Source organism: Lupinus angustifolius, chromosome LG05 (genome assembly GCF_001865875.1).
Source record: "Lupinus angustifolius cultivar Tanjil chromosome LG05, LupAngTanjil_v1.0, whole genome shotgun sequence".
Classification (NCBI taxonomy): domain Eukaryota; kingdom Viridiplantae; phylum Streptophyta; class Magnoliopsida; order Fabales; family Fabaceae; genus Lupinus; species Lupinus angustifolius.
Window position 1 is genome coordinate 472,593 of NC_032013.1, and position 23,323 is coordinate 495,915.

A 23,323-nucleotide genomic window follows, 5' to 3' on the forward strand; every position below is an offset into this window, starting at 1 on the left:
AATTTCTTGTTTTATGAGGAGTGCTAGTGTTATATCATTTATAGAAATCTTTTAGATACATTATTTTTTTTTAACTATTTATTTTGATTTACTTTGATCGAAGTTTCGAAACAAAAAGACTCTAATTGAGTGTACAATTATATGATAATTATTATATACTAGCATGTTGATAAATAATGCTCTATTCCTCGATTCACATTATGAAATTATTGCAAAGGAATTATCTTATTATAAAGAATGAGTCAATAGTCTTTGATCTAATTGTTTTTTGACATATCTTTAAAAATGTTAACTTTATCATATATTCTCACTACAAAATAAAAAACTAAAGTGATCACAAAAAGAAAAGAGTACAACTTTAACAAATTCAAATTGGTAAAGAATTAAGGGACAAAGAATTGTAAAAAAATGGAGAAGACTTCTTTCTTTGCATGCATATGTCAAAATTGACTCCTTTTCAATAAAGTACATTTATTATACAAATTGTTGGTTAAACCAATTGGATTTGTAATCAAGTGAGTTATAGTAAGTTTCTTTAGAGATAATAAAGAAATAATTTATATAATTATATTGAATTTTTTAATGTAAATGATTTTATAATTCAAGACGAAATTAGAATACATAAATTACACTTGTAAAATTGGTCATGTCTTTTTTAAAAGTTTTAATTTCATATAATAGTATAGATAATATAGATATATTTTACAACGAGTTTTCAGTGAGGAACTTTAAGAGCTTAATCAATACGCTCTAATTAGATATAACATTATATAACCTATTATCAAATTTTTCTTTGAGAATAAAATATACGTACTCATAGTATATGAGTTTTATACATTTTCATATTATCAAGTATTTATATTTAATCATTATTAAGTCTTTAAAAAATAATACAAATTAATATTGAATGCATATGAATCTTTATACTAATTAAACTTGTTTTATTTTAGAATAATCTTTAACATTAATTTACCTTTCCCAAAATAAAATCATCTTTTTTAGAATTTCTTTTTCCATTATTCAAATACCATGACCTCATATTCAAAATCCCCTAGCACTTTTACTTTATGTGAGGAGCATCAAGATCTAAAGTTTTGCCTAAGCTACAAATGTCATGAAAAAATAGAAAATTAATATATGGACATACTCACCTAGGAAAAAATTGAAAAGTATTAATTTAAAAAGGGTTTAATATTGAGTGGTTGGGCCACATAAAAGCTAGAGCATGCATGTGCACACCCAATAAAAAATGGTATGTAATACATTTTGATTATATAAAATTGTATCACTCTCTTCTATTTGTAATATTCTCATACATTTTAAACAACTTAATTAGTTTTATTAAATTCAAATTAGTCATCAACTTAGTTATATTATTATTGGGTGAATAATCGGTCTAGTGGGTCACTAATTAGACAAATTAAATTGTTTCACATTATTTAACATTAACTTACAAATAAGTTAAAGCATCATAAAAAAAACAGAGATTTTAGTTTTTAATGGCAAAAATAAAATGGTCAAATAAGTATAAAACTTAATTTAAAACTAAAGATTTGTTACAACATAAGTTAACAAATGACAAACAAAGTTCCAATAACAATAAATGTAACTACAAATATTTTAAAAGGTCAACAATTTTTTCCTTCCAAAGATGACATTTTTAAATAAATTGATCATGCTGGTGTGATCAACAAAGTTATTGATTTTATGCACAAAGTAGTTAGGTATACCTGATTCATAAAGGTTATTTCATGGCTTATCTAATGAGTCACTTAGACCGGTTAGGTGTTTGTTCTAAGTCGAATTGGCCGGTCTAAACTGAATTTAATAACATTACATTTGATACAACTTGCACCCCTACAACAAATCCTAAATCCACCCATATGTATTTTTAATGTAAATTTTTGTATGGTTATTACATTATATATGATTAACATGTATTATTTTTATTTAAAAGTAAATAACTAATAAACGATGAGTTGATTGATTAAAAAACATGCAATGAGTAATATTTTGTTGCCATTACAAAGATTATTAAGATCAAAGTATCTCTCTTTTTCTTAAGAATCAATGATGATTAAATATGAATGATAAATAATACAATAACAATATATAAAATTCATATACTGTTAATACATACATTTTTTTCTCGTTTTTATTCAAAATTAAACCTTTGATAAAATATAAGTAATATTTTAATTGTCACGATTTGAAGTTATTTAAGTTGGAACAATCTGCATGCATAATTATTGACCATCTTAAGATAGCATTTTTGTTCTCTTTTGTTGTTGAGCAGTCTATTTAGTATTTAGCGTGCAACATTATTTATATAAACACATATCAATTACAGAACTGATCATCTTGAGGTGATTCGATATTCGGATTTAGACTTTGCCGATGTATGGATACAAGAAAGTCTAATTTCGGTTATATATTTTTATTAGCTGAAGGTGTTATCTCATGGAAGAGTGTAAAACATATTGTTATTATTAAATCTACTATGGAAGTTGAATTTGTGACATGTTTTGAGGCCATAATTCATATTAAGTGGCTATGAAACTTTATTTTATGATGACTCGGGTAGTAAATAGTATTATCGAGCGACTGAAATAAAATTAGTTTCACCATCTAAAAATATTTAGGGCATGTATGCATATCCTTCATTAAGTAAAAGAGGTTGGAAAATATAATTTTGTTTTTATATTTTTTCTATTTAATTGAATGATGTATTTTAATTAACTTAGGACATATATGAGGACACGAATCGAAATTGTATATTTCCTTTCATGAATAAAGCCTTAAGATTTACGTTTTAAATTGTGACTTTAATTTTCTTCCAAGGCAACAAGTTGGTGAAAAATGTTGTGATTTTAATGACATTATCCAAATCAACCTAAGACAATTATTATGGTTAACTATAAGAAAGGGACACATCACATTCCAACATTGACCAAATAGAGTGAGTCTAGTAGAGGAGTAAGGTGTAACTTTGGAACTAATTCATAGATAGATTGATGTACCATTTGAGTATAGTGATATCAATAGCACAAGTCATTGATGAATATTTCTTAAGAGATAGTTGCATGATTGTCAAATTTGGTGGGATTATTTGCATCATATCAATAGCATAAGTCATTTGGTAAAATTATTTTTTTGAATCAAAATCTGATCCTAGACCTGAAACTACTAATCCAATCTCAAATATTAATCAGATTAGTCTTTGAACCCGAACTCGATTCTAGACTAAATATAAAACATACTCTTTTTAGATAAATTATTCTCAATATTACTTATTAGTATAGATATGTAACTTGACATATGAATCGATATATATATATATATATATATATATATATATATATATAGAATCAATGATACTACTAACCAAAGAGATGATATTACTATGTACACAATTGAATATGTATACATACAAATATAATGAATGAGTAATGATTGATATGATAGGTTGAGTCGAGTCATACTTGTCACTTACCCGACCCTAAATATTCACTATGTCTAATTGTTTGAATATAGCCCTAGACCCAATGACACCTAACTATATTCGAACCCGATCATAACCAAACTAAACTAAACTAATTAATAAAGAATTGGTCCAATTGTGAGTTTAAATTTTGTTATGGACATGAGGACTTTCTTAATAAACAATCTATAAATTGTCAATATATTTGTAAGCACCCATTAAATTGTAAGGTTACTTTAAATATTATGGGCCATGGGGACTTAACTAAGGACAACTTGTATTAATTTGAAAAGATAGATGCATGACCATAATATAATAGAGTTTAAATCTATGCACATAAATGATAAAACTCATAATCATAACCATTCTTCTTCTATCTCAATGAGCTCAGCACAGCATGGAAAATATTAAAGTTCCATACTTACCATAAAAATCTAGTGATGGAACTCCATCCCTTGCAATTTCACCTCATTAATATTATATGTTTTAATAAAATAACTCCATCCTCTAATTTTTTTTAAAAGCTATTTTAATATTTTAATTTATTTTATAATAACTCTTCTACATTAAAATTAAAGTGAATACTTGATCCATCAAAAAATTTGTATGAACTAATTTGCATTTTAAAAGGATGATAATTCAAACTTGTCCTTAAAGGTTACCAATATTTGTCAAATTAATTTATAGTAAGTATAAAGTGTCACAAATTTGTCATAAAAAATTACTAATTTGATCGATATTTGTAAAGAAATATCTTCATATTTGGATTAGGATTAATCATCTTTGTAATATTACAATTGTTACACACCAAATATTACTCATAGAAGGTTACTTGGACTTTTAACTTTGATTACTAAATTAAATAATGGATATAAAGTAGTTAACATGCATGTAATAATAACCGTTTTGTATTCTAGTCAATCAATAATTGAGACATCATTATTAGAAAGCTGGTGTAAATATAAAAAAAATGGTATGCAAATGACATTTTTTCTAGTTGAGAAAAAAATGGTATGCATTGATTGTATATGAGTTTTATATATTGTTACTGTTTCATATACCATTCATATTAATAATCATTGACTTTTCAAAAAGTAATTCAAATTAATAGTGAATGATATATGATTATGTATAAATTTTTACACTAACAAACATATATATTATACTTTTGTAATTATGTTATATATAATCAAAGAAGCTTCTAACAAAGACTTATATGCAAATGTATGTATATGAAACCAATAAAATAGTGACAATACATTTAATATTTAATTTTAAGAAAATAATGTATATTCTTTATGATGAGATAAGTTATCTCATTCAGCTAACAAAATTTTAATTATTTTTTACAAAAATGTTTTTAAAATTAAACAAAACAGTACACATGTCATATTTTTACTGGCCGGATAAGATAAGTTATCTTCTGGTATAAGGAAATACTTTATTATCCAATTTTAATTAAAATTTAGTCATTAAAACAAACAAAAAATACATTTATCTTTAAATATGGCGTGTTATATATATCGCTATACAAGTTTTTCCGAGCTATGTAGGAAGCAACAAATGACATGGGGCATCCCTACCCATTAATGCTAAAAGATGTTTGGTATGTATAGCCACATGAGAGGTACTTGTGCCCTTGTGTAGGGTTAATGCTGGTCACATGCTTATACATGGCAAGGTAATATATAGAACATTCTATTCATATCTTTGGATGTTATCATTTTATATGTCTATTTCTTCGACCCTAAGGTTTTTAATTTTTTAGGTGAGTGAGAAATTACTCTTCATCCTAACCATTAATTCTAGGGAAATTTAATGATTTAGATTTACTCACTAATTCAAATAATTGGATTTTCTTAAAATTGATACTAAGATAGAAAGTAAGTTTAAAAACTTACTCTTGGAATAGCGAATCCTTCCTGTTTTTAGAAATCCTACAAGATTATAAAAGTCGAAGTTAAATTTTGTTGAATAACACTTATTGTGATCAATAACTGTATCATCTTAAATGAGTTTGTCTCTCTTCCCTTGAATCAAAATATTCTTATATGAGAATTTTTTTGTACTATCAAATGTATCCTCTTACTTTTTAGGTAAAAAACTAATATTTTTCGAGTATGGTTGTCTCACCTGTTTTACAACATTAGTTTTACATAAAATTAAACTAAATTAAATCAAATAAACTACTAAATAATTACATAAAATATAAATATAATAATGTCAAAAAGTTAGATTCTTATGACTTCCATTAATAATTTCCTAAGCTTGCTCTAATTATCCTTTTAATGAAAATTGAAATGTGGTCCAAAATGCACAATCAATCTCTTTCTATCAACTCTTCCAAAAGGTGAATAAAAATAAATAAGAATATTATTATTATTATTATTATTATTATTATTATTATTATTATTACAATTCTCACTTTGAGACATGAAGAATAAAGACACATCTAATAGTAGTAGTGCCACAAAGGTAACGACGCTTTGCTGTTATGAATGTAAAACAACACGTGTAATGTAACACATCAAAATATAAGTGAAAAAAAAAGACATAAAAGTGTTACATGGTTTCGAGTGTTCTATCAAGTTTCCTATTAAAGTGGCATTTGATGCAGACAACATACTTTGAAGTATACAACAATCACGACCAATAAGATATTAATCTAGTGATATAAAATTCGGCTAAATCTTCAGAATATGATTAAAATATCAAGATTTTAATTTCTGGGAGCGATACTTTTAAGAGAGACAATCATGTATGCTTAAAAAGATTAGTTCCTTATTTAGTATTAAAAAAGTATACAACAATGACAACTTCAAGTGAACATTGATAAAAATTGTAATATATATGTATTGAAATGTAAAAATTTATATATAAATAATATATCATTTATATTATTTTTATTTAAGAATGAAAGAGTCGGAAGACTGTTTTTTAAACAACAAAGCAAATGATTACTTTATCTATACTATTAATAAAGGGAAAATACAAAATAATCACTCATCATAGTGTAATTTGTGTTTTCCTATTTTGCCCTCAATATGTTTTTATTTCTACCAAAAAACCATATAATATTATTTTCTTATTTTATCCTTATTATCCTCTTATTTTAAAAGTCTATTTAAAAAATTGAATATTAGACTAATTGAATAAATTCAACCGTAAATTTAGCGCAAAAAATTATATTTGAATTTATAAAATCCAAACTATACATTACAAACGAAAGGAAAACGGATTGACAGATACAACAGTGCATGTCAATACGCTAGTTTCATTAATGTATTTAAATAAATTATGATTTTAAAAGTTGGGATTTGAGAGAAACTAATTATTATATTTTTTTAAATAACAATTATTCTTAACAGTATTTTTAGCCATTTTCTTTGTTTTTAAGTGAGTACAAGTCTGATAAATCTTTTTAGGCAATTGCTAACAAATGTGATAAGAGTATTGGTTAATAAAATATTAGATAAAAATAGTTTACCATAAATATGGTATATTCATTATTGTTGATAAATTACCATCCTTCACATAAAAAATATATATTCAAATGCTTGAAGAGTATCAAAGATATAGTTTTTACATATTAGACTATTTTATGAAAGAGAATCAAACACATATTTAATTTATTTAAGGATTTAATAATGTATCATTGTCAGTCAATTATCCATCATTGATTTATTAATCATCATTGACTCTCAAACAAAAATAATACAAATCAATGGTAAATGATACACTGAGAATGTAAAAAATTTTACACTGTCAATGCACAAATTTTAAAATATTATGTTAAAGTGAGATTGAAGTATAAAAAAATGAATGTTGTGGGGTATAGTATGATGTATATATAAACGTGTAGGAGAGAGATTAGTGATGAACGAGTAAACAGAATCAACATTTGAAGTGAATGCAGTAAACAGTAGAAGTAGACCAAGTACTCAATACTGAATACTAAATAATTTCGATGTAGATCACTTGTCCTAAATCGTCTCCTATTCCATATTCCAAATAAATCCGAGTGTGCTCCATTTTATTACTTTTTCTTTTAAATTTTTTATTTTATTCACGTGTTAATATATGACTGACTTCAGACACAGAACGAGACACGATTCATTATCCAAATACTTTAATCACTTTAACTTTGGGAGTCGGTTTCTATCAATGTTTCTTTTCTGTCTCTCTCATTTCTTTGCTTATAGAATTCGCAAACTACTTAATTAACTACTACACTTACTTACACATACCAAAGCTATCTTCAACTTTTTCTCTTTCTTTCTATGCAATTCACTTCAACCCACAAAAGGGTTGCATCTAAAGCATTCAATCAGTGCATGGAACTTCTCAAAATTCAAACTTTACCTGTTTTGTTTTCCATCTTAGTTTCAACCTTAATTTGAGTATAATGGTTGGTGCAAATTGTAGAGAGAAAAATAGTTGCAGCTTTGTGTTATTGTTTGCTGCAAAATCTTCTTGATCCATTTTCTGTTGTATGCTTAAGCTAAGAAACTCAGTATTTTAAGCTCATTTTGTTGATCAAGCTTATTTTTTGATTTTAGCTTTTTTTGTTCAATCTTGGCTTTCACATTTATTGAGTGTGCCCAATTTTAGGTAAAGGGATTGGCCTAATTTGTTTTTATATTTTCCTTCTATTTTTGGTGCTTTTATTTTCTTAAGAGTAGGTAATGGTGTTCAACTATTAACACATAGGAAGAAAAATCTGTGCTTTATAGTTGATTTATTAGTATATTAGAGAATAAGTTTGAAATACTTGATTTATAGTTGAAAATAAGAGAAACCCTTTTGAAAATAATGGCTGAAAGGTGCAAAAAGAGGATAAGTTTTAGCAAATTATATTCCTTTTCTTGTTTCAAATCTGTAAATGGAGATGGTCATTCACAAATTGGGCAGAGAGGGTTCTCTAGGGTTGTGTATTGCAACGATCCGGATAATCCGGAAGTGATTCGGTTGAGTTATAGAAGAAACTATGTTTCAACAACCAAGTATACATTTTTCAACTTTATCCCAAAGTCATTGTTTGAGCAGTTCCGGAGGGTTGCGAATATCTACTTTCTTGTTGTGGCATGTGTTTCGTTTAGTGCATTGGCACCTTATACGCCCGTAAGTATTGTTGCGCCTTTGTTGTTTGTGATCGGAGCTACAATGGTAAAGGAAGCTGTCGAAGATTGGAAGCGAAGAAGGCAGGTAAAAATGTCCCACTTTTACTTTAAAGCACGTGGAAGTTTCGATGTAGGTCGACGTTTATGTATCAGGGTGTGGTTGGGTAATCAACTTAGTTATGCGCTTATTTAAGAGTGTAGTTTGAGATAAGCTCAAAAGTGCTTATTCTTTTTATCTTTATGCGTGTTGCCATGTTTTCGACTTTCATTTATATATCTAATATATTATTACTAGAGTAAACATTTTCCGAGCTAAATCTTTTTAATTTCTTCAGGATATAAAGGCAAATAACCGAAAGGTTCAGGTATATAGTAGGAGTCATACATTTGTGGAGAGTAGATGGAAGAAACTCCGTGTTGGTGATATCGTTAAAGTGTATAAGGACGAATACTTTCCTGCTGATCTACTTCTGCTTTCATCAAAATATGACGACGGGGTTTGCTATGTCGAGACAATGAATCTTGATGGAGAAACTAATCTAAAACTAAAGCATGCCTTGGAGGAGACGAATCATCTTCGCGATGAAAATTCTCTCCGAAAGTTTAGTGCTATTGTCAAATGTGAAGATCCAAATGAAAATCTTTACTTATTTATTGGAAATTTATACTATGATGATAAAGAGTATCCTCTTTCCTTGCAGCAAATCCTTTTAAGAGGTTCTAAGTTGAAAAACACCGAATATATCTACGGTGTTGTTATCTTTACTGGCCCGGATACAAAAGTGATGCAGAATTCCACGGACCCTCCATCTAAGAGAAGCAAAATCGAGAGGAAAATGGATAAGATAATCTACATCCTCTTCAGTTCCTTGATATTCGTATCCTTTATAAGTTCTCTCTTTTTTGGTGTCGAGACAAAAAGGGATATTAGTGATGGAAGGTACAGAAGATGGTATCTTCTTCCGTCTGATTCGACTGTATTTTACGATCCTAGGAACGCGACGTTTGCAGCTATTCTTCATTTTTTGACTGCTCTTATGTTGTATGGATATCTGATTCCAATATCACTTTACGTGTCCATAGAACTTGTGAAAGTTCTGCAGAGTACATTCATCAACCGAGATCAGGAAATGTATTATGAAGAAACCGATAGGCCGGCTCGTGCACGCACGTCTAATCTGAATGAGGAACTCGGACAGGTTGAGACGATATTGTCCGACAAAACTGGTACTTTGACATGTAACTCGATGGAATTTGTCAAATGTTCCATAGCCGGTGTTCCATATGGCCGTGGTATGACAGAAGTGGAGAAAGCACTTGCAAGGAGAAGGGGAAGTCATGAATCTGGAGTTGACGATGTTTCATCCGATGTGACAGGCCTAAGTAGTGATGCAGTTGAATCTCAACAGCGGATTAAGGGATTTAATTTTCGAGATGAGCGCATAATGAATGGACAATGGGTTAATGAAGCACATTCAGACATAATACAGAAGTTCTTTCAAGTTCTAGGTATTTGTAATACAGCTATTCCTGATGTAGATGAAGAATCGGGAGAAGTTTTGTATGAAGCTGAGTCGCCGGATGAAGCAGCGTTTGTCATAGCTGCAAGGGAACTTGGATTTGAACTTCGTGCAAGGACGCAAACAAGCATATCATTGCATGAACTGATCAATGAAAGCGGAAAAAAGGTTGACAGGTTCGCGAGCTCCTTTTACCATATTTTGAACTACAGTTTCACCCTATTTGCTTATAACCTGTAATTTCAGATAGGATTAGAAATGAATGCATTAGGGAGAAAGGTGGAGTAGCTCTTATTGTAGAAAATATGGTAGAATCGTGCCTCGGGTGGTTTGAACATGTGTGGAGGACACCGGTAGAAGTTTCGTAAGGAGAGTAGATCAAATGGAGGTTAGTCCAATTCCGAAAGGAATAGGGAGGCCAAGAAAAACTATATGCAAAATGGTTGAGAAAGACTTATAGATCAATGCTTTGTCAATGAACATGATTTATGATAGAATATTATGGCGCCATTCGATCCATGTAGCTGATCCCACCGAGTTGGGTAAAGGCTTGGTTGTTGCTATCGAAATCGTAACCACGGATGTGAAATTCTTCAATTTTTATTTAATAAATATTATTTCAGTGCTTATTCTCAACAAAGTTTCATCTGGTTTCTAACCAAAACAGATTAAAAATGCTTTCAAGTATGTTTTTGTATTAATATTGCAACTTTTGGCGCATTTTCATTCTTATGGAAATCTGTATTTAATTTATTGTTCATTAACCGAATTTTGATGACTAGAGTGTACCAGCTTCTGCATGTCTTAGAGTTCAGCAGTTCTCGGAAAAGAATGTCCGTGATAATAAGGAATGAGGAAAATCAATTATTGCTCCTCTGCAAGGGTGCAGACAGGTTTCAATGAATAACCACAATGCTTTATGTTTACGGAAAAGTCCAAAACACCTCCTAAACTTTGTATGATGCGATTTAGTCCTTAAATTTGAAGCATATGTAAAAAAGATCTCGATCTCTGGTTTCGGTGTAAAATAGTCCTTCATCGTTCGAAAGTAACGCCAAACATTGCATGAAGTGCAACTAGTCTCTGAATTCCAAGAATGTGTAAAAAGGGCCCCGAACTCTATTTTCCACATGACTTTTCCATCCAATTTTAACATTTTGGATGGCGAAGGAGCATTTTGCAGCCAAACCAGAATTGAGGTATTTTTTACACATTTTTGAAATTCGGGGACTAAATCGTACATCATGCACAATTCAGGTTGTTTTTTTGGACTTTTTCCTTATGGAATTGTGAGTGAGTTGCATGTAGTGATGTCATATTTTGCATTTCTCTTCCTATATTCAGTGTTATGTTTGAGAGACTCTCGCAAAATGGAAGACAGTTTGAGGCTGAAACCAAAGATCATATCAAAAGATATGCCGAAGCTGGTTTAAGAACTCTTGTAATCGCATACCGTAAACTTGGTGAAGAAGAATATAAATTGTGGGAAGAGGAGTTTTCAAAGGCCAAAGCTTCAGTATCTGCAAACCGAGATGCATTGGTGGATACATCTGTTGATAAGATGGAAAAAGATTTGATACTTCTTGGTGCTACCGCGGTTGAGGATCGGCTGCAAAGCGGGGTCTGTATAAAGTTTTGATTTTTGAACCTTTATTTAAATAAGTTATGCATTTATGATCATAATTAGTTATGTTATTAGTTAGTTGATAAAGTTTAATCTATTTACTTGGAAGTGCAGGTTCCTGAGTGTATTGATAAGCTTGCACAAGCCGGAATCAAGTTATGGATATTGACCGGGGACAAGATGGAAACTGCAGTAAACATCGGGTACATCAACAAGGCTTGTGATGGATTCTGTTTATACGGAAGTAGCGTAAATTTAACACGTTTTTCTTTTATAGATATGCTTGTAGTTTACTTAGGCAAGATATGAAGCAGATAGTGATCTCTCTTGATTCACCTGACATTTTATCCTTGGAAAAACACGGAGATACGGAGGCTCTAGTGAAGGTACATGACATGATCTTGGAAGTTTGGTTAAAGTATACTTTCGATTCCTATATGTGATGCTTGTTTGCAACTTAGTCCCTATATGTAAAAAAATTCAATTCAGTCCTTACGTGTACCATTATTTTCAATGCTGTCCTCGTCATTTATAGTTCGTATAACGCCGTTTCTTGGATTTAAAGTATAGGAACCAAATTGAAAATGACTGTATTTTTGGTCCTACAAGTGGTAATCATTTTCACTTTAGCCATTAAATGTAACAATCAATCTGAGTTCGGTCCATCTACCGTAACTACAATAATAAGTGGTGAGGACCAAATTGAAAATACTTGTATTTGTAATGGCGGAATTGAAACTTTTGTACGTACGAGGACCAAGTCGAAAACGAGCGGCACATATAGGGATCAAAAGTATATTTTAACTGGGAAGTTTATGGAATTTAGTTTTTTTCGTTATTCTAGATCCTTGATAAAAATATTGCTTAGGCCTCTCTTGGAAGCGTGAAGAAGCAAATTTTTGAGGGAATTTCCGAAATCAAGTCAGCGAAAGAGAGTTTTAATACAGAAAAGGGAAGTTCTTCATTTGCCTTGATAATCGATGGGAAGTCCTTGGATTTTTCTCTTAGCAAGAATTTGGAGAGTTCATTCTTTGAGCTGGCGACTAACTGTGCTTCTGTCATATGCTGCCGATCTTCACCCAAACAGAAAGCTCGTGTGAGTATTAAGAATGTGCAATTTGATTTTCCATGTCATGTAAATAATAAAAGTTTCGTCTATAGTTGTTGCTGGGGATGTCAAAACATTAATATCACAACGTCCCGAAAAAAACGCAGGTTACAAGATTGGTGAAATTGGGAACAGGGAAGGCAACATTATCTATCGGCGATGGGGCGAATGATGTTGGCATGCTTCAGGAGGCTGATATTGGTGTTGGCATTAGTGGTGCTGAAGGGATGCAGGTATGAACATACATTTTGTTTGACATGATTGGGCTGTATCTTTAGGTGTTCTTTATTTAAAAGGAAACATTCTATCGAGTCCAAAATAAATGAAGAAATCGAAGAGATTCGTAAATTTAAACACAATCTACGATCTACCTTGCCCTTACTCGCATAAAACATAATATTAGTAATCATATTATTATGTAAGGAATCGGTTATTCTAGAATAAGTTTTGCTAATCCATCCACTTCGTCAATTGTTCTTCTTTTATTTTCTGTTTCTTAGATAAACCCTTAACATGGTATTCGAGCATTGAGCCATGAAATATTCACAAGAAGCATGCTCAGCTAAGCTTCATGATGTTTTGTGACAATGAAGCTTCTATGTAAGTTATGCCTAAAATCGGAAAATCGAAGCCTCGTGATTAGAAAGTTTGGTGCAATTTGCTATGTCGGGTTTGGTGATCGGTGCACTATATGATTTTATTTGCTCAACCTTTAGGCTAAGCACTTTTTCCAAACTCGAAAACAAGTTAGATTTGGTTGACATATTTGCATTACCTTTAAGAAGAATGTTGCGAAACATTATTAAAACATAGTCTAATGTGTAACTTGTAAGAGTTATTAACATCGCTATATATATGTAGATAAAGTTGTCTAAATTGGCGGCGCTGAATCAGATATATAGTTTGAGAGTGGCTATCGAACAAAGTGTATATAACATCGGATTTTTCAAGTTGTTTAATTTTTTCCTTTTTACTTTGTAATGTAAATATGGTATTATAGCAAACATATTAAGTTGATTGGGATTGTACATTGTTTTTGTATCATTCTTTTATACTGCAGACTATTATTTTTCTGTTACATGATATCGACATCGATGATTCTTTGCTGCTTTTTTCAATAGCTTTTTCTTCCGCCTTCACATATGTAACAATGCATGTATGATAAACTAATGGTGAGTTACGTCGTCTACGTGACTATCTTTAGCTTCTGATTTCTTTTTCTTCTCAAGAAACTTTTTTTTCGTCCACAGGCTGTAATGGCAAGTGATTTTGCAATAGCTCAATTCCGATTTTTGGAGCGTTTGTTATTGGTTCATGGTCATTGGTGCTATAGGCGAATATCGATGATGGTAAAACCACACACCATCTATTTCTCAAAATCTTACCACTCAAAGTTTCATGTTCGAATTTTAGTTCCTTCAATATGCTGAAATGAACATCATGACGAGATTCTAGCATTTTTCCTTTTCCTTCTAGGAATCTTTTCTAATCTGTTCAGCAATAAATTTCGACAACTTCTTCGACAAAAAAGTTTCATATCTGATAACTTGTTTTATTTGTTGATGCAGATATGCTATTTCTTCTATAAAAACATTGCATTTGGATTCACCCTATTTTGGTTCGAGGCCTACGCTTCTTTCTCGGGTCAACCTGCGTACAACGATTGGTACATGTCATTTTACAACGTCTTCTTCACTTCACTTCCGGTAATCGCTCTTGGTGTTTTCGATCAGGATGTTTCGGCTCATCTTTGCCTAAAGGTAATGCATTGTCATGCATTAAATTGCTTATGTACATGTAAAAAGTTTAAAAAACAACTCTTATAAAAATGTTTATTGATTAAATACTTATTTAAGTTGTTTACTCAAGCTCGTTCTTAATGGTCTGTTCGCGAGTTGGTAGGGAAATGGAAGGCTTCAGAGCCGTGAAATACATTTGTAAGATGACTCTGAAGCCTTTCATTTCCCTTTTTTGTCCTCTAAACCCAACTTGCAAACGGACCCTAAGAAATCCTCTGTGGCTGTGAAGTGTCGTGAAAAAAGGCATATCATTGAATCTATAATTTATCTAAAATTTCATTGGTCATTCACACATTTAAACGAAAAATTATCTTCATTTAAATTATTAAGGCTTAAATATGTTTTTGTCCCTGAAAATATACTTAACTTTTGTTTTTAGTCCCTAAAATTTATTTTTTGGGGTTTTGGTCTAGTGGCATAAGGCCCTATTAGAGAGTTCGATTTTTCAGAGCAACACTTATTGGGAGAGACAACAATGCACCCCAAAAGCGATTAGTTACTTACTTATAAGATGAGAGGATACATTTAGTAGTACCAAAAAAATCGTAATTATGTATATTTTCATAGACTAGAAACATATTTAAGCCAAGTATTACATTAATTGGAAGCCTATAGACCTTGTAATAACTATACTCTCATTTTACAGCATCCCTTTCTATATCTAGAGGGAGTAGAGGACACTCTCTTCAGCTGGCCACGGATTATCGGCTGGATGCTGAACGGAGTGATTAGTTCATTACTCATATTCTTCGTAACCACGAATTCATCGTTAAACCAAGCCTTCAGAAAAGATGGTCAAATAGTTGGTTATGAAATACTTGGTGTAACAATGTACACATGTGTAGTTTGGACAGTAAATTGCCAAATAGCACTTTCCATTAACTACTTCACATGGATTCAACATTTTTTCATATGGGGTAGCATTGGATTTTGGTATATATTTTTGTTAGTATATGGTTATTTTTCACCAACTATATCTACAACAGCTTATAGGGTATTTTTAGAAGCATGTGCTTTTAGTGCTTTATATTGGTTAGTTACACTTTTGGTTCTTGTGTGTGTTTTATTACCTTATTTTTGTTATAGGAGTTTCCAAACTAGGTTTCTACCAATGTACCATGATGTTATACAAAGAAAAAACAAGTAGAAGAAGGGTTTGAGTTGTTTAGGAAAGTTCATGGAAAATTAATATCTTTGATACAAGTGTAAATGTTTCTAAACTTCAATTGTATTTGGTTTATTCTAAGTTTGGAAGTGGCATTCAAGTAGTATAAGCATTATAAAGAGCTTTTTTTAATATATATTTTTTGTTTATTTTGTTTTAATTTTCTCCTTTTTGGTTTCCCATGGTTTAAGGGGACCAAATCTCCTGTCCTACAATATTGTGCCGATTAGTTAGATAAATATTTAATAATTAAATTTTTAACTTCAATATATTTTGTCAACCAATCATAACTAATGACACGTAGATTGACACAAAATGTGGGGCAGAAGATATGTTCGATTGTTTTGTTTAAGTAATTTGTAGAGACATGATTTGTGGTAAAAATGGCATATGTATATGTGTTAATGGAAGAAGCAATTCCACAGCATCAGTAACTTCTAACTCTAGATATAAGTATATTGGATTTTTGTATGTACTAATTTGATCCCGAAAAAATCAATATCTAAATTAGTAGTTAACGATTATGATATAAGTCAAAATAGTTTCTTTCGGATGTTATAAAACATGTTAAAAATAACTAATTTAAACTATATTTGATATTTGTTGGGACCATTTTAGAGGCTTTTTAAGTTTGGTGAGATGAAATTGGTATAAGTAAAAATTTTGAATGATTAAAATAGGTATTCTAAAAGAAATAACAAGTATATAAGTGGATTTAGTTTTGTAAATCTATATTGTAAGATTTGGTGTTAACTTTATTTATTATGATAATCATTGGATCTATGTCGACAAATATGTTTAATGGAAAGTCTTCTAACTATGTGGAGAATATGAATTGTGAGATTATGAACTATAGTGATATAAATAAGTAATATATATAAGTGGTTAGATTATGGGTGATGGTGGCATAAATATGAAAAAAAATGAAGTGATTTTACTCATAAACTAATGAATCTAATGTTTAAGGTTAGATTAGGATGTGATATCAAACTTAGTTATTAAGATTTTGTGGATGAGTTATGGAGAGATTATAATCATTAAATCCATGTAAATTGTATGACATTTTTTGTTACCCTTTCTATTACTTGAAATAATTGTGTTTAATGGCATACTCTTAATGTGGAGAATTTTTTTTGGTACAATAAAAATTAATTTGAAGATGAAATTTTTAAAATTCCAAATATGTGTAAATAAGCTCAACATAGGCAAATAAAGAAAAAGTGAGAACTACACAAATGTTACTTAACTCATAAACTTGATTGTGGCATAGTAGAATTTGAAATAAATTGCTAATATTATTGATATACATGGTTGCAATATCTGTTTATCATAGTTATATATTAATTTTTTACAAGGATTTTATTATCCCATGTGTTATTGAGATAAGGTCAAAGAAGTTTAGAATAGAAGCAAATAACTTTATCAAAATATAAAATTGTTTAATTAGGTCAAGCTTAGTTAATCTCAACCTATATCACATGAGTTGCACTAACTAGATTAAAGGAAGGAAATGTAAAAAGTTATCATATAGTTTTTTTTGTACTACCAACGAACTTTTTGGTAAGAATTTAATCCATTTAGAGTGTGTGGTTATTCCTCTTAATAAGTGTTGCTCCCTAGGAATTCAATCCATTTCAGAGTGAGTGGCTAATCTTTACGATAAGTACTGTTTGGAGGAATCAAACTATTGATCTTTTAGTAAGGATTTAATCCATTTCATTGTGTGTGACTATTCATCTCGATAAATATTACTCACAGGAATCGAATTATTAACCTTATGGTCATTATGAGATCTACCAGAGCCTTGATATAGTTTCATCCTCACACAAAAAAACAATTAATAAAGAATAATCCATAAAGTTGATAGGTTAGGAAGCAATCTAGGTTGCATGTGAAAATTGTGTCATACCCACAATCACAAGAGGCTAATCTAGCCATCGCAATATTAAATTGATTATTTGCAATAAGTAAAAGGGTATAAGAAAAGCATGCATGGGGTGGCTAATATTAATTAATAACATTTTCTATCCATAATCCACTAATTATTTAATGTTTAAGGGCAAAAAGTAGTTGCCCTTTTAGGATTCGAAAGATGAACTTGCATTATTTGTGCATGCACGTGTGGTTGAAGTGTATGCAATCATTTTATAACCATTAAAGAGCTTAATTACTAGCTTTTGTCATAGTTACCAAAGATTTATACACATTTACTTTATTGTATAATCTATTATTCATTGAATTATGTTTTTGAAGATCAGAGTCAATAATAATTATATGAATGGTGACCGATGTAATAATAGTATATAAAACTTATATATTCCTAGTAGATACATTTTTTTTCTCATTTTAAGTTATATTATAATTGTCTTTCTTGTTTATGTGGGAACCCCAGAAGGATTATTAAATATGAATGGTGAATGGTTGTTGGCTTGTTGAGATGCTTCATTTTTGCTTTCTCACATATATCATCGCGTTGGAGACAATTTTGTCTGAACCGAGAACATCCATTAGTATGTAGGGCTAACTCTTCCAACATATATTTTTCATCCACAAAACTCGAGCCCGATACTCGCTGAAAGGAAATCAAACATATATCACTTGAACCAACATCCGTTGGTAGATGCTTCATTTGAGATAACACTTTTTTCAATGTGCTGATTTTGTATTTTTTTGGTATGTAATATTTCAATCTTTTAATGAAAAATTTTACTTATAAAAAAAAGATATAAACATTCTTGAAATTGTAAGATATATATTTGTTCAAAATATTACTATAAAGATATTTTTAATGACACAACAAAACGACAAAATTAAATTATCCCACATGAAATGGTGGGTGGAAAATTGTCAGTAGTACTCAGTAGTTAGGTGTTCAATAAATATATAGTAACAAAATAACAACCAACCTCCTCCATTACCATTCAATTTTGAACAATTTAATATTAAATTTTGTGATAAAAATTATGAATTTAAGTATATTAAGTGTTTAAAATTCTGATTTTGAATGTAATTTTATATTTGAGGATACTTTTAGCCACAGTTATTAGTTAAGTAGCACTATCATCACTAAATTATACTTTAATTAAAAATTTAATGAAATATTCTTTTTATATCAATAACAAATGTTTGACACATTGAATAACACAATTAACAAAACATATTTTTTTCAAAAAAGAATTACAGCTAGTTTTTTAGTAGTAACATGGCTTCTTAGCTTTTGATATTGAATATAATATCTATTCATCGTTACTGTAAAAATTTATACATAATTAATATATTATCCACTATTCATATCAAAATCGATGATGATTAAAACATAAATAACAAATGGAAATGTTAACGACTTGGAAACTAAGTCTAACATCATGGAAATGGTAAATACATCATTTCCAACCCCAAAAAAATACTTATTGAAGTTATTTTACCTTCTTAAATCATGCCTACAACATTGGTTAATAATCTATCTTCCTCGTTAAACAATGTCTTGGTCATGTTGGGGGACAACATCTCTTATTTCACAACTTGTGTCATTCTATGTACTATGAGTTTATGATTGGTTAAAAAAATATTTTTAAGTTAAAGTATTAATAATTAATTATTTTTCTGATCAATTACATCTTATGATACATGTAGTGACACAACTTGTAGATCAGCAGATAGGTAGCCGATGTTGGGTGTTGTTTTTCTCCTTGTGAAAAACACGGATACCTATGTATCCTTGTTTTCTTCTAGAAGTCCATGCATGGTTTGGGCAACAAGCAAACTAATATTAATATTTAATGAGAATAAAATATCTCTTCATATTAAGAAATAATTTATTTCTTTTTATCAGTAAAAATATGACTAATATTTTTTTTAGTTTTAGAAATAATATTATAGAAAATAATTAAATACGTAATATATCATAATTTTAATGGCTGAAGAAAATAATTTATTTTCTTATATTATAGGATATTTTATTCTGATATTTAATATTAATATTCATTGTTCAATTAATGAAAGAATCAAGTTGGAGTACTTTAAAAGGTATTTGATTTGGAGGGTGGTGGTTAGTGGAGAGTGGAGACTTCATTATCATCATTGCATTCTTGCCAAGTGTTTGGATTCACTCTTATTTTCCACTTACCAATTTATTATTATTGTTGTTGGTATGGAGCATTTGGAGGCGGGAATGCTGGAGGACTTACATCTACAAAAGAAAGGAGGGCAGATATTGTCCGGATTTTCGAGTACTGGAATATGACGAGAATGAAAATATTTTTAATTTAATTTTTTTATTAAAATACTTAAAATCATGGTCGATAAAACTTTTTTCTATCATGTATTATAATTATACTTAGTATTAGATTCTTCAGTATGAGAGATAGTACAATATGAGAGGTGTTATATATTTTACTCGAATTCTAATTGTATACCAAAATCATTAACAGCCTCATGTGTGTGTTCAATGAATCATGGGATATGAATAGGATACACAAATATTTTTGGAACACTTTTAAATATATATATATATATATATATATTGCTATTACTTTATATATATGGAAGTGAAATTTCCTATAAAATTCGTGTCCTTTCTTGGTTCTCAAAGGACATGCAGAAATATAAGCAAGCTGGCAAACTATGTGTGTAATTAATTAGGAGTGCTCCTTAAGAAATGCTATACAAAAATAATTTAACAAAAAAAAATTAAGTTCATCACTTTTCCATAAATGTGAGTTAGTTATAAGTTTATTCTCAACCCGATTATCGGTTACACGACTTTTCCGAGTCCTTATAATAATTTTTTGTGGCTAAAATATAGAAAACTTTATTTTATGCTCAATTTGGAGTTAAGTGGTCTTTTAAATCAGATATTTAGATTTATGAGTCGATTACAAATTAAGAAATATATTAGCACTCTATCCACCTATGCTAAGATGATACCTCTAGCTAATTGCATGAATTATTTTATACCATAAACTTGTTTAAATATTTATTATTAAAATGAAAATTATATTTTTATTTTTATTGTTGTATCCCAAAAGATAATATCTTGCTCTTACATATCCATATAACTATTAGAGAGTCAAAATTAAGTAGTTCTTTTATGGAAAAAATAGTTTGATAGTTGTGTTTGTTTTATTTTTAAAAAAACAACAATGTTTAGTCTTAATATATCATCCCTACGTAAATAAGTGAAGCATAAATTGAATTTTAAAGTTTAGATAAGATTTCATCATTTTTACTTTTAAAAGGTGTTTTAGAAAGGAGTAATTAATTGTTCGTCCATTTAAAAAAAGTGAAGTGCATATCTCATGTTAGGGGTGAGCAGGACTCGACCTTACCCGTTTATCCGACATGGCCCGATCATGATCGGGTCTGAATAGGATCGGGTCTGATTGAGTCTAGGGTTGAGTTCGAGTTTCAAAAATAAACTCAGTTAATATTTAGGACTGAGTATGGACCAAGCATGACCCAACCCACCCCATCTCAGACTCACTCGCTCATCATGTTTGTATGTATTTCTACTCAAATATGTATAGAGTAATGATACCCTTTTGGTCGAAAGTATCATTTATTCTTTAATTTTTCCTAAATATATCCATGATTAATAATATATATACATATATCATTTTATATATCAAACTACATATCCATAATAATAAATAATATTGAGAAGTCTTTATCTAAAATGAGTATACATTATATTTAATCGAGTCTAGGGTCGGGTCAGATTTAAAGGCTGATCCGATCACTATTTAGGGCCAGGTCCGGATCCAAAAAAGTGACTCAAACAATATTTAGGGTAGGGTAAGGACAAGCTTTAACTCGTCCCAACCTAGCCCATGCTCACCCCTATCTCATGTCCAACATCTTATCATACCTTAAAATTATGGTAAAAGTTTATTTTATTATTTGGTTAAAGTGATAAAAATGAAACCATTTTTTCAAATATTTTTATTAATAAAAATAATGTGTAGTATTGTAAAAAATGTTTATGCTAATTGATTTTTATTGAAAAGGTAATTATAACAAATAGTAATTATATTATATAATATTTTTTTGTATAGAATAGGCTTCTCTTTCTCTCTCCAATCCATATTCCACTCCCTCATATAAATATCCATCACTCCACCCACCCCCTTTCTCATTATTCCTCACAACTTCTAAAACCAAAAAAATGAAAGGGTTAGAAAAAATGCAGAAAGAAGAAGAAGAAGAGAAAGAGTATTTTACGTGTCCAAGTTTCAGCACTTACTCATCAAATAAACTTGCCAATATAGCAGATCAAGTAACACGTGATCACTTCAATTCTCAAAACGACAATCATATTCACTTAAACGACGATCACAGCTTTGAGTTCGTTACGTTACCTTCAAATGATGTTTTCTTCAACGGTTACAATCCTCCACTTTTTCCGATATTCAACGGCGGTGGTGACGACGGAGGACGGGTTACCGCAGAGGAGGTCGATTCACTGTCGCTTCACTTTCAGATGAGGAAATTGTTAATCTCCGGTGAGGATTACCGTCGTGATTCACCGTCGTCGTCGTCGTCGTCATCGGAGGTGGATGAACTTGACGGGATTCCGGCGAGTACGTACTGTGTATGGACTCCAAAATCAGCTCAATCGGTTCAAGCTTCACCGAACAGATGCAAGAAGAGTAATTCCACAGGTTCATCAGCGTCTCCGTTAAAGCGATGGAAGGTTCTGGATTTACTCCGGCGAAGCAACAGCGATGGAAAGAACATGTTCATGTTCCTGAAGAATAATAAGGAAGTGAAATCGGAGAATTCGAAAGAGCGGCGTGATTTTGGAAGCAGTAATGAATTCGCCGGAAAAAAGTATAGCGGCGGCGGAGAAGGAAAGTTACCGAAAACAACGTCGGCGTATGAAGGAGTATATTTTGGGAAAAGAGAGAGAAGAATAAAAGAGAAGAATAAGAGAAGAACGTATTTGCCGTATAAACAAAACTTGATCGGTTATGCCTCTACTTTCAATTCCTTTTCTCCATTTTGATCATATTGTTATTATTAAACTATACTCTCTCTTACTTCCTCTTCCCCACATTTTAGGATAAAGAAATAATCTATTTTGGATTTCGTGATCATTCATTCTATATTTCAAGTCACCATTCTTTATACAGAAAAGAACCAGAATCTGTAGTAGATATTAACTCATCGTTTGGCTTTACCAATATGACTTTTTGCTATAGATTTTCATATGTTGAAGTTACCCTACTTGATTTGGACCACTCCCAATCAAACATGGACATACAAATATTCTCTAGGCAACATGTTTTTACTTTTATTTTATTTTGGGAAAAGTGAAGTATGCATTATGAACTATTTATTCTTTATAATTACTCCTTAAATTCTATTTGCGAGTGAAATTGATCTCTACATAAAGATAGTGTTAAATTACTAATATACCAACAAGGAAACACTTAAACCAACTTAGAACATTAGCAGTAGGCCAACCAACAATGCATGTTAGTGAACATCGATGACAGAAAGAAATTG

At 30.2% G+C, this 23,323-nt stretch overlaps 2 protein-coding genes across 5 annotated transcripts; both read left to right on the forward strand.

Annotated features, from left to right (window-relative positions):
• LOC109347283 (probable phospholipid-transporting ATPase 8) lies at positions 5,080-15,898 on the forward strand. Of its 4 annotated transcripts, none has more exons than XM_019587018.1 (12): positions 5,080-5,091; positions 8,215-8,686; positions 8,937-10,297; positions 10,904-11,014; positions 11,466-11,742; positions 11,860-11,948; positions 12,023-12,131; positions 12,614-12,841; positions 12,961-13,086; positions 14,104-14,202; positions 14,422-14,613; positions 15,299-15,897. In XM_019587018.1, the coding sequence occupies exons 2-12, from the start codon at positions 8,294-8,296 to the stop codon at positions 15,797-15,799; spliced, it is 3,486 nt and encodes a 1,161-aa protein (XP_019442563.1). In that variant the 5' UTR covers positions 5,080-5,091; positions 8,215-8,293; the 3' UTR covers positions 15,800-15,897. The 4 variants fall into 4 exon arrangements, with proteins under 4 accessions (XP_019442563.1, XP_019442566.1, XP_019442564.1 ...); XM_019587021.1 differs by lacking the exon at positions 5,080-5,091 and having other exon boundaries at positions 7,610-8,686; positions 8,937-9,960; positions 9,997-10,297; positions 15,299-15,898; XM_019587019.1 differs by lacking the exon at positions 5,080-5,091 and having other exon boundaries at positions 7,610-8,686; positions 8,937-9,945; positions 9,976-10,297; positions 15,299-15,898.
• On the forward strand, positions 19,968-22,947 carry LOC109346919. Its single transcript, XM_019586659.1, has 2 exons — positions 19,968-20,046; positions 22,087-22,947. Exons 1-2 carry the CDS (start codon positions 19,968-19,970, stop codon positions 22,818-22,820), a joined length of 813 nt encoding a protein of 270 aa, XP_019442204.1. The 3' UTR covers positions 22,821-22,947.

Excerpts from the sequence above, each read along its gene's own strand:
- LOC109347283 (XM_019587018.1), top strand. The coding sequence starts at position 8,294 with ATGGCTGAAAGGTGCAAAAAGAGGATAAGTTTTAGCAAATTATATTCC. Across the intron at positions 8,687-8,936 it reads ATTGGAAGCGAAGAAGGCAG|GATATAAAGGCAAATAACCG; the intron begins GTAAAAATGTCC and ends TAATTTCTTCAG. Across the intron at positions 12,132-12,613 it reads ATACGGAGGCTCTAGTGAAG|GCCTCTCTTGGAAGCGTGAA; the intron begins GTACATGACATG and ends AATATTGCTTAG.
- LOC109346919 (XM_019586659.1), top strand. The coding sequence starts at position 19,968 with ATGGAGCATTTGGAGGCGGGAATGCTGGAGGACTTACATCTACAAAAG. Across the intron at positions 20,047-22,086 it reads GATATTGTCCGGATTTTCGA|ATCAAGTAACACGTGATCAC; the intron begins GTACTGGAATAT and ends CCAATATAGCAG.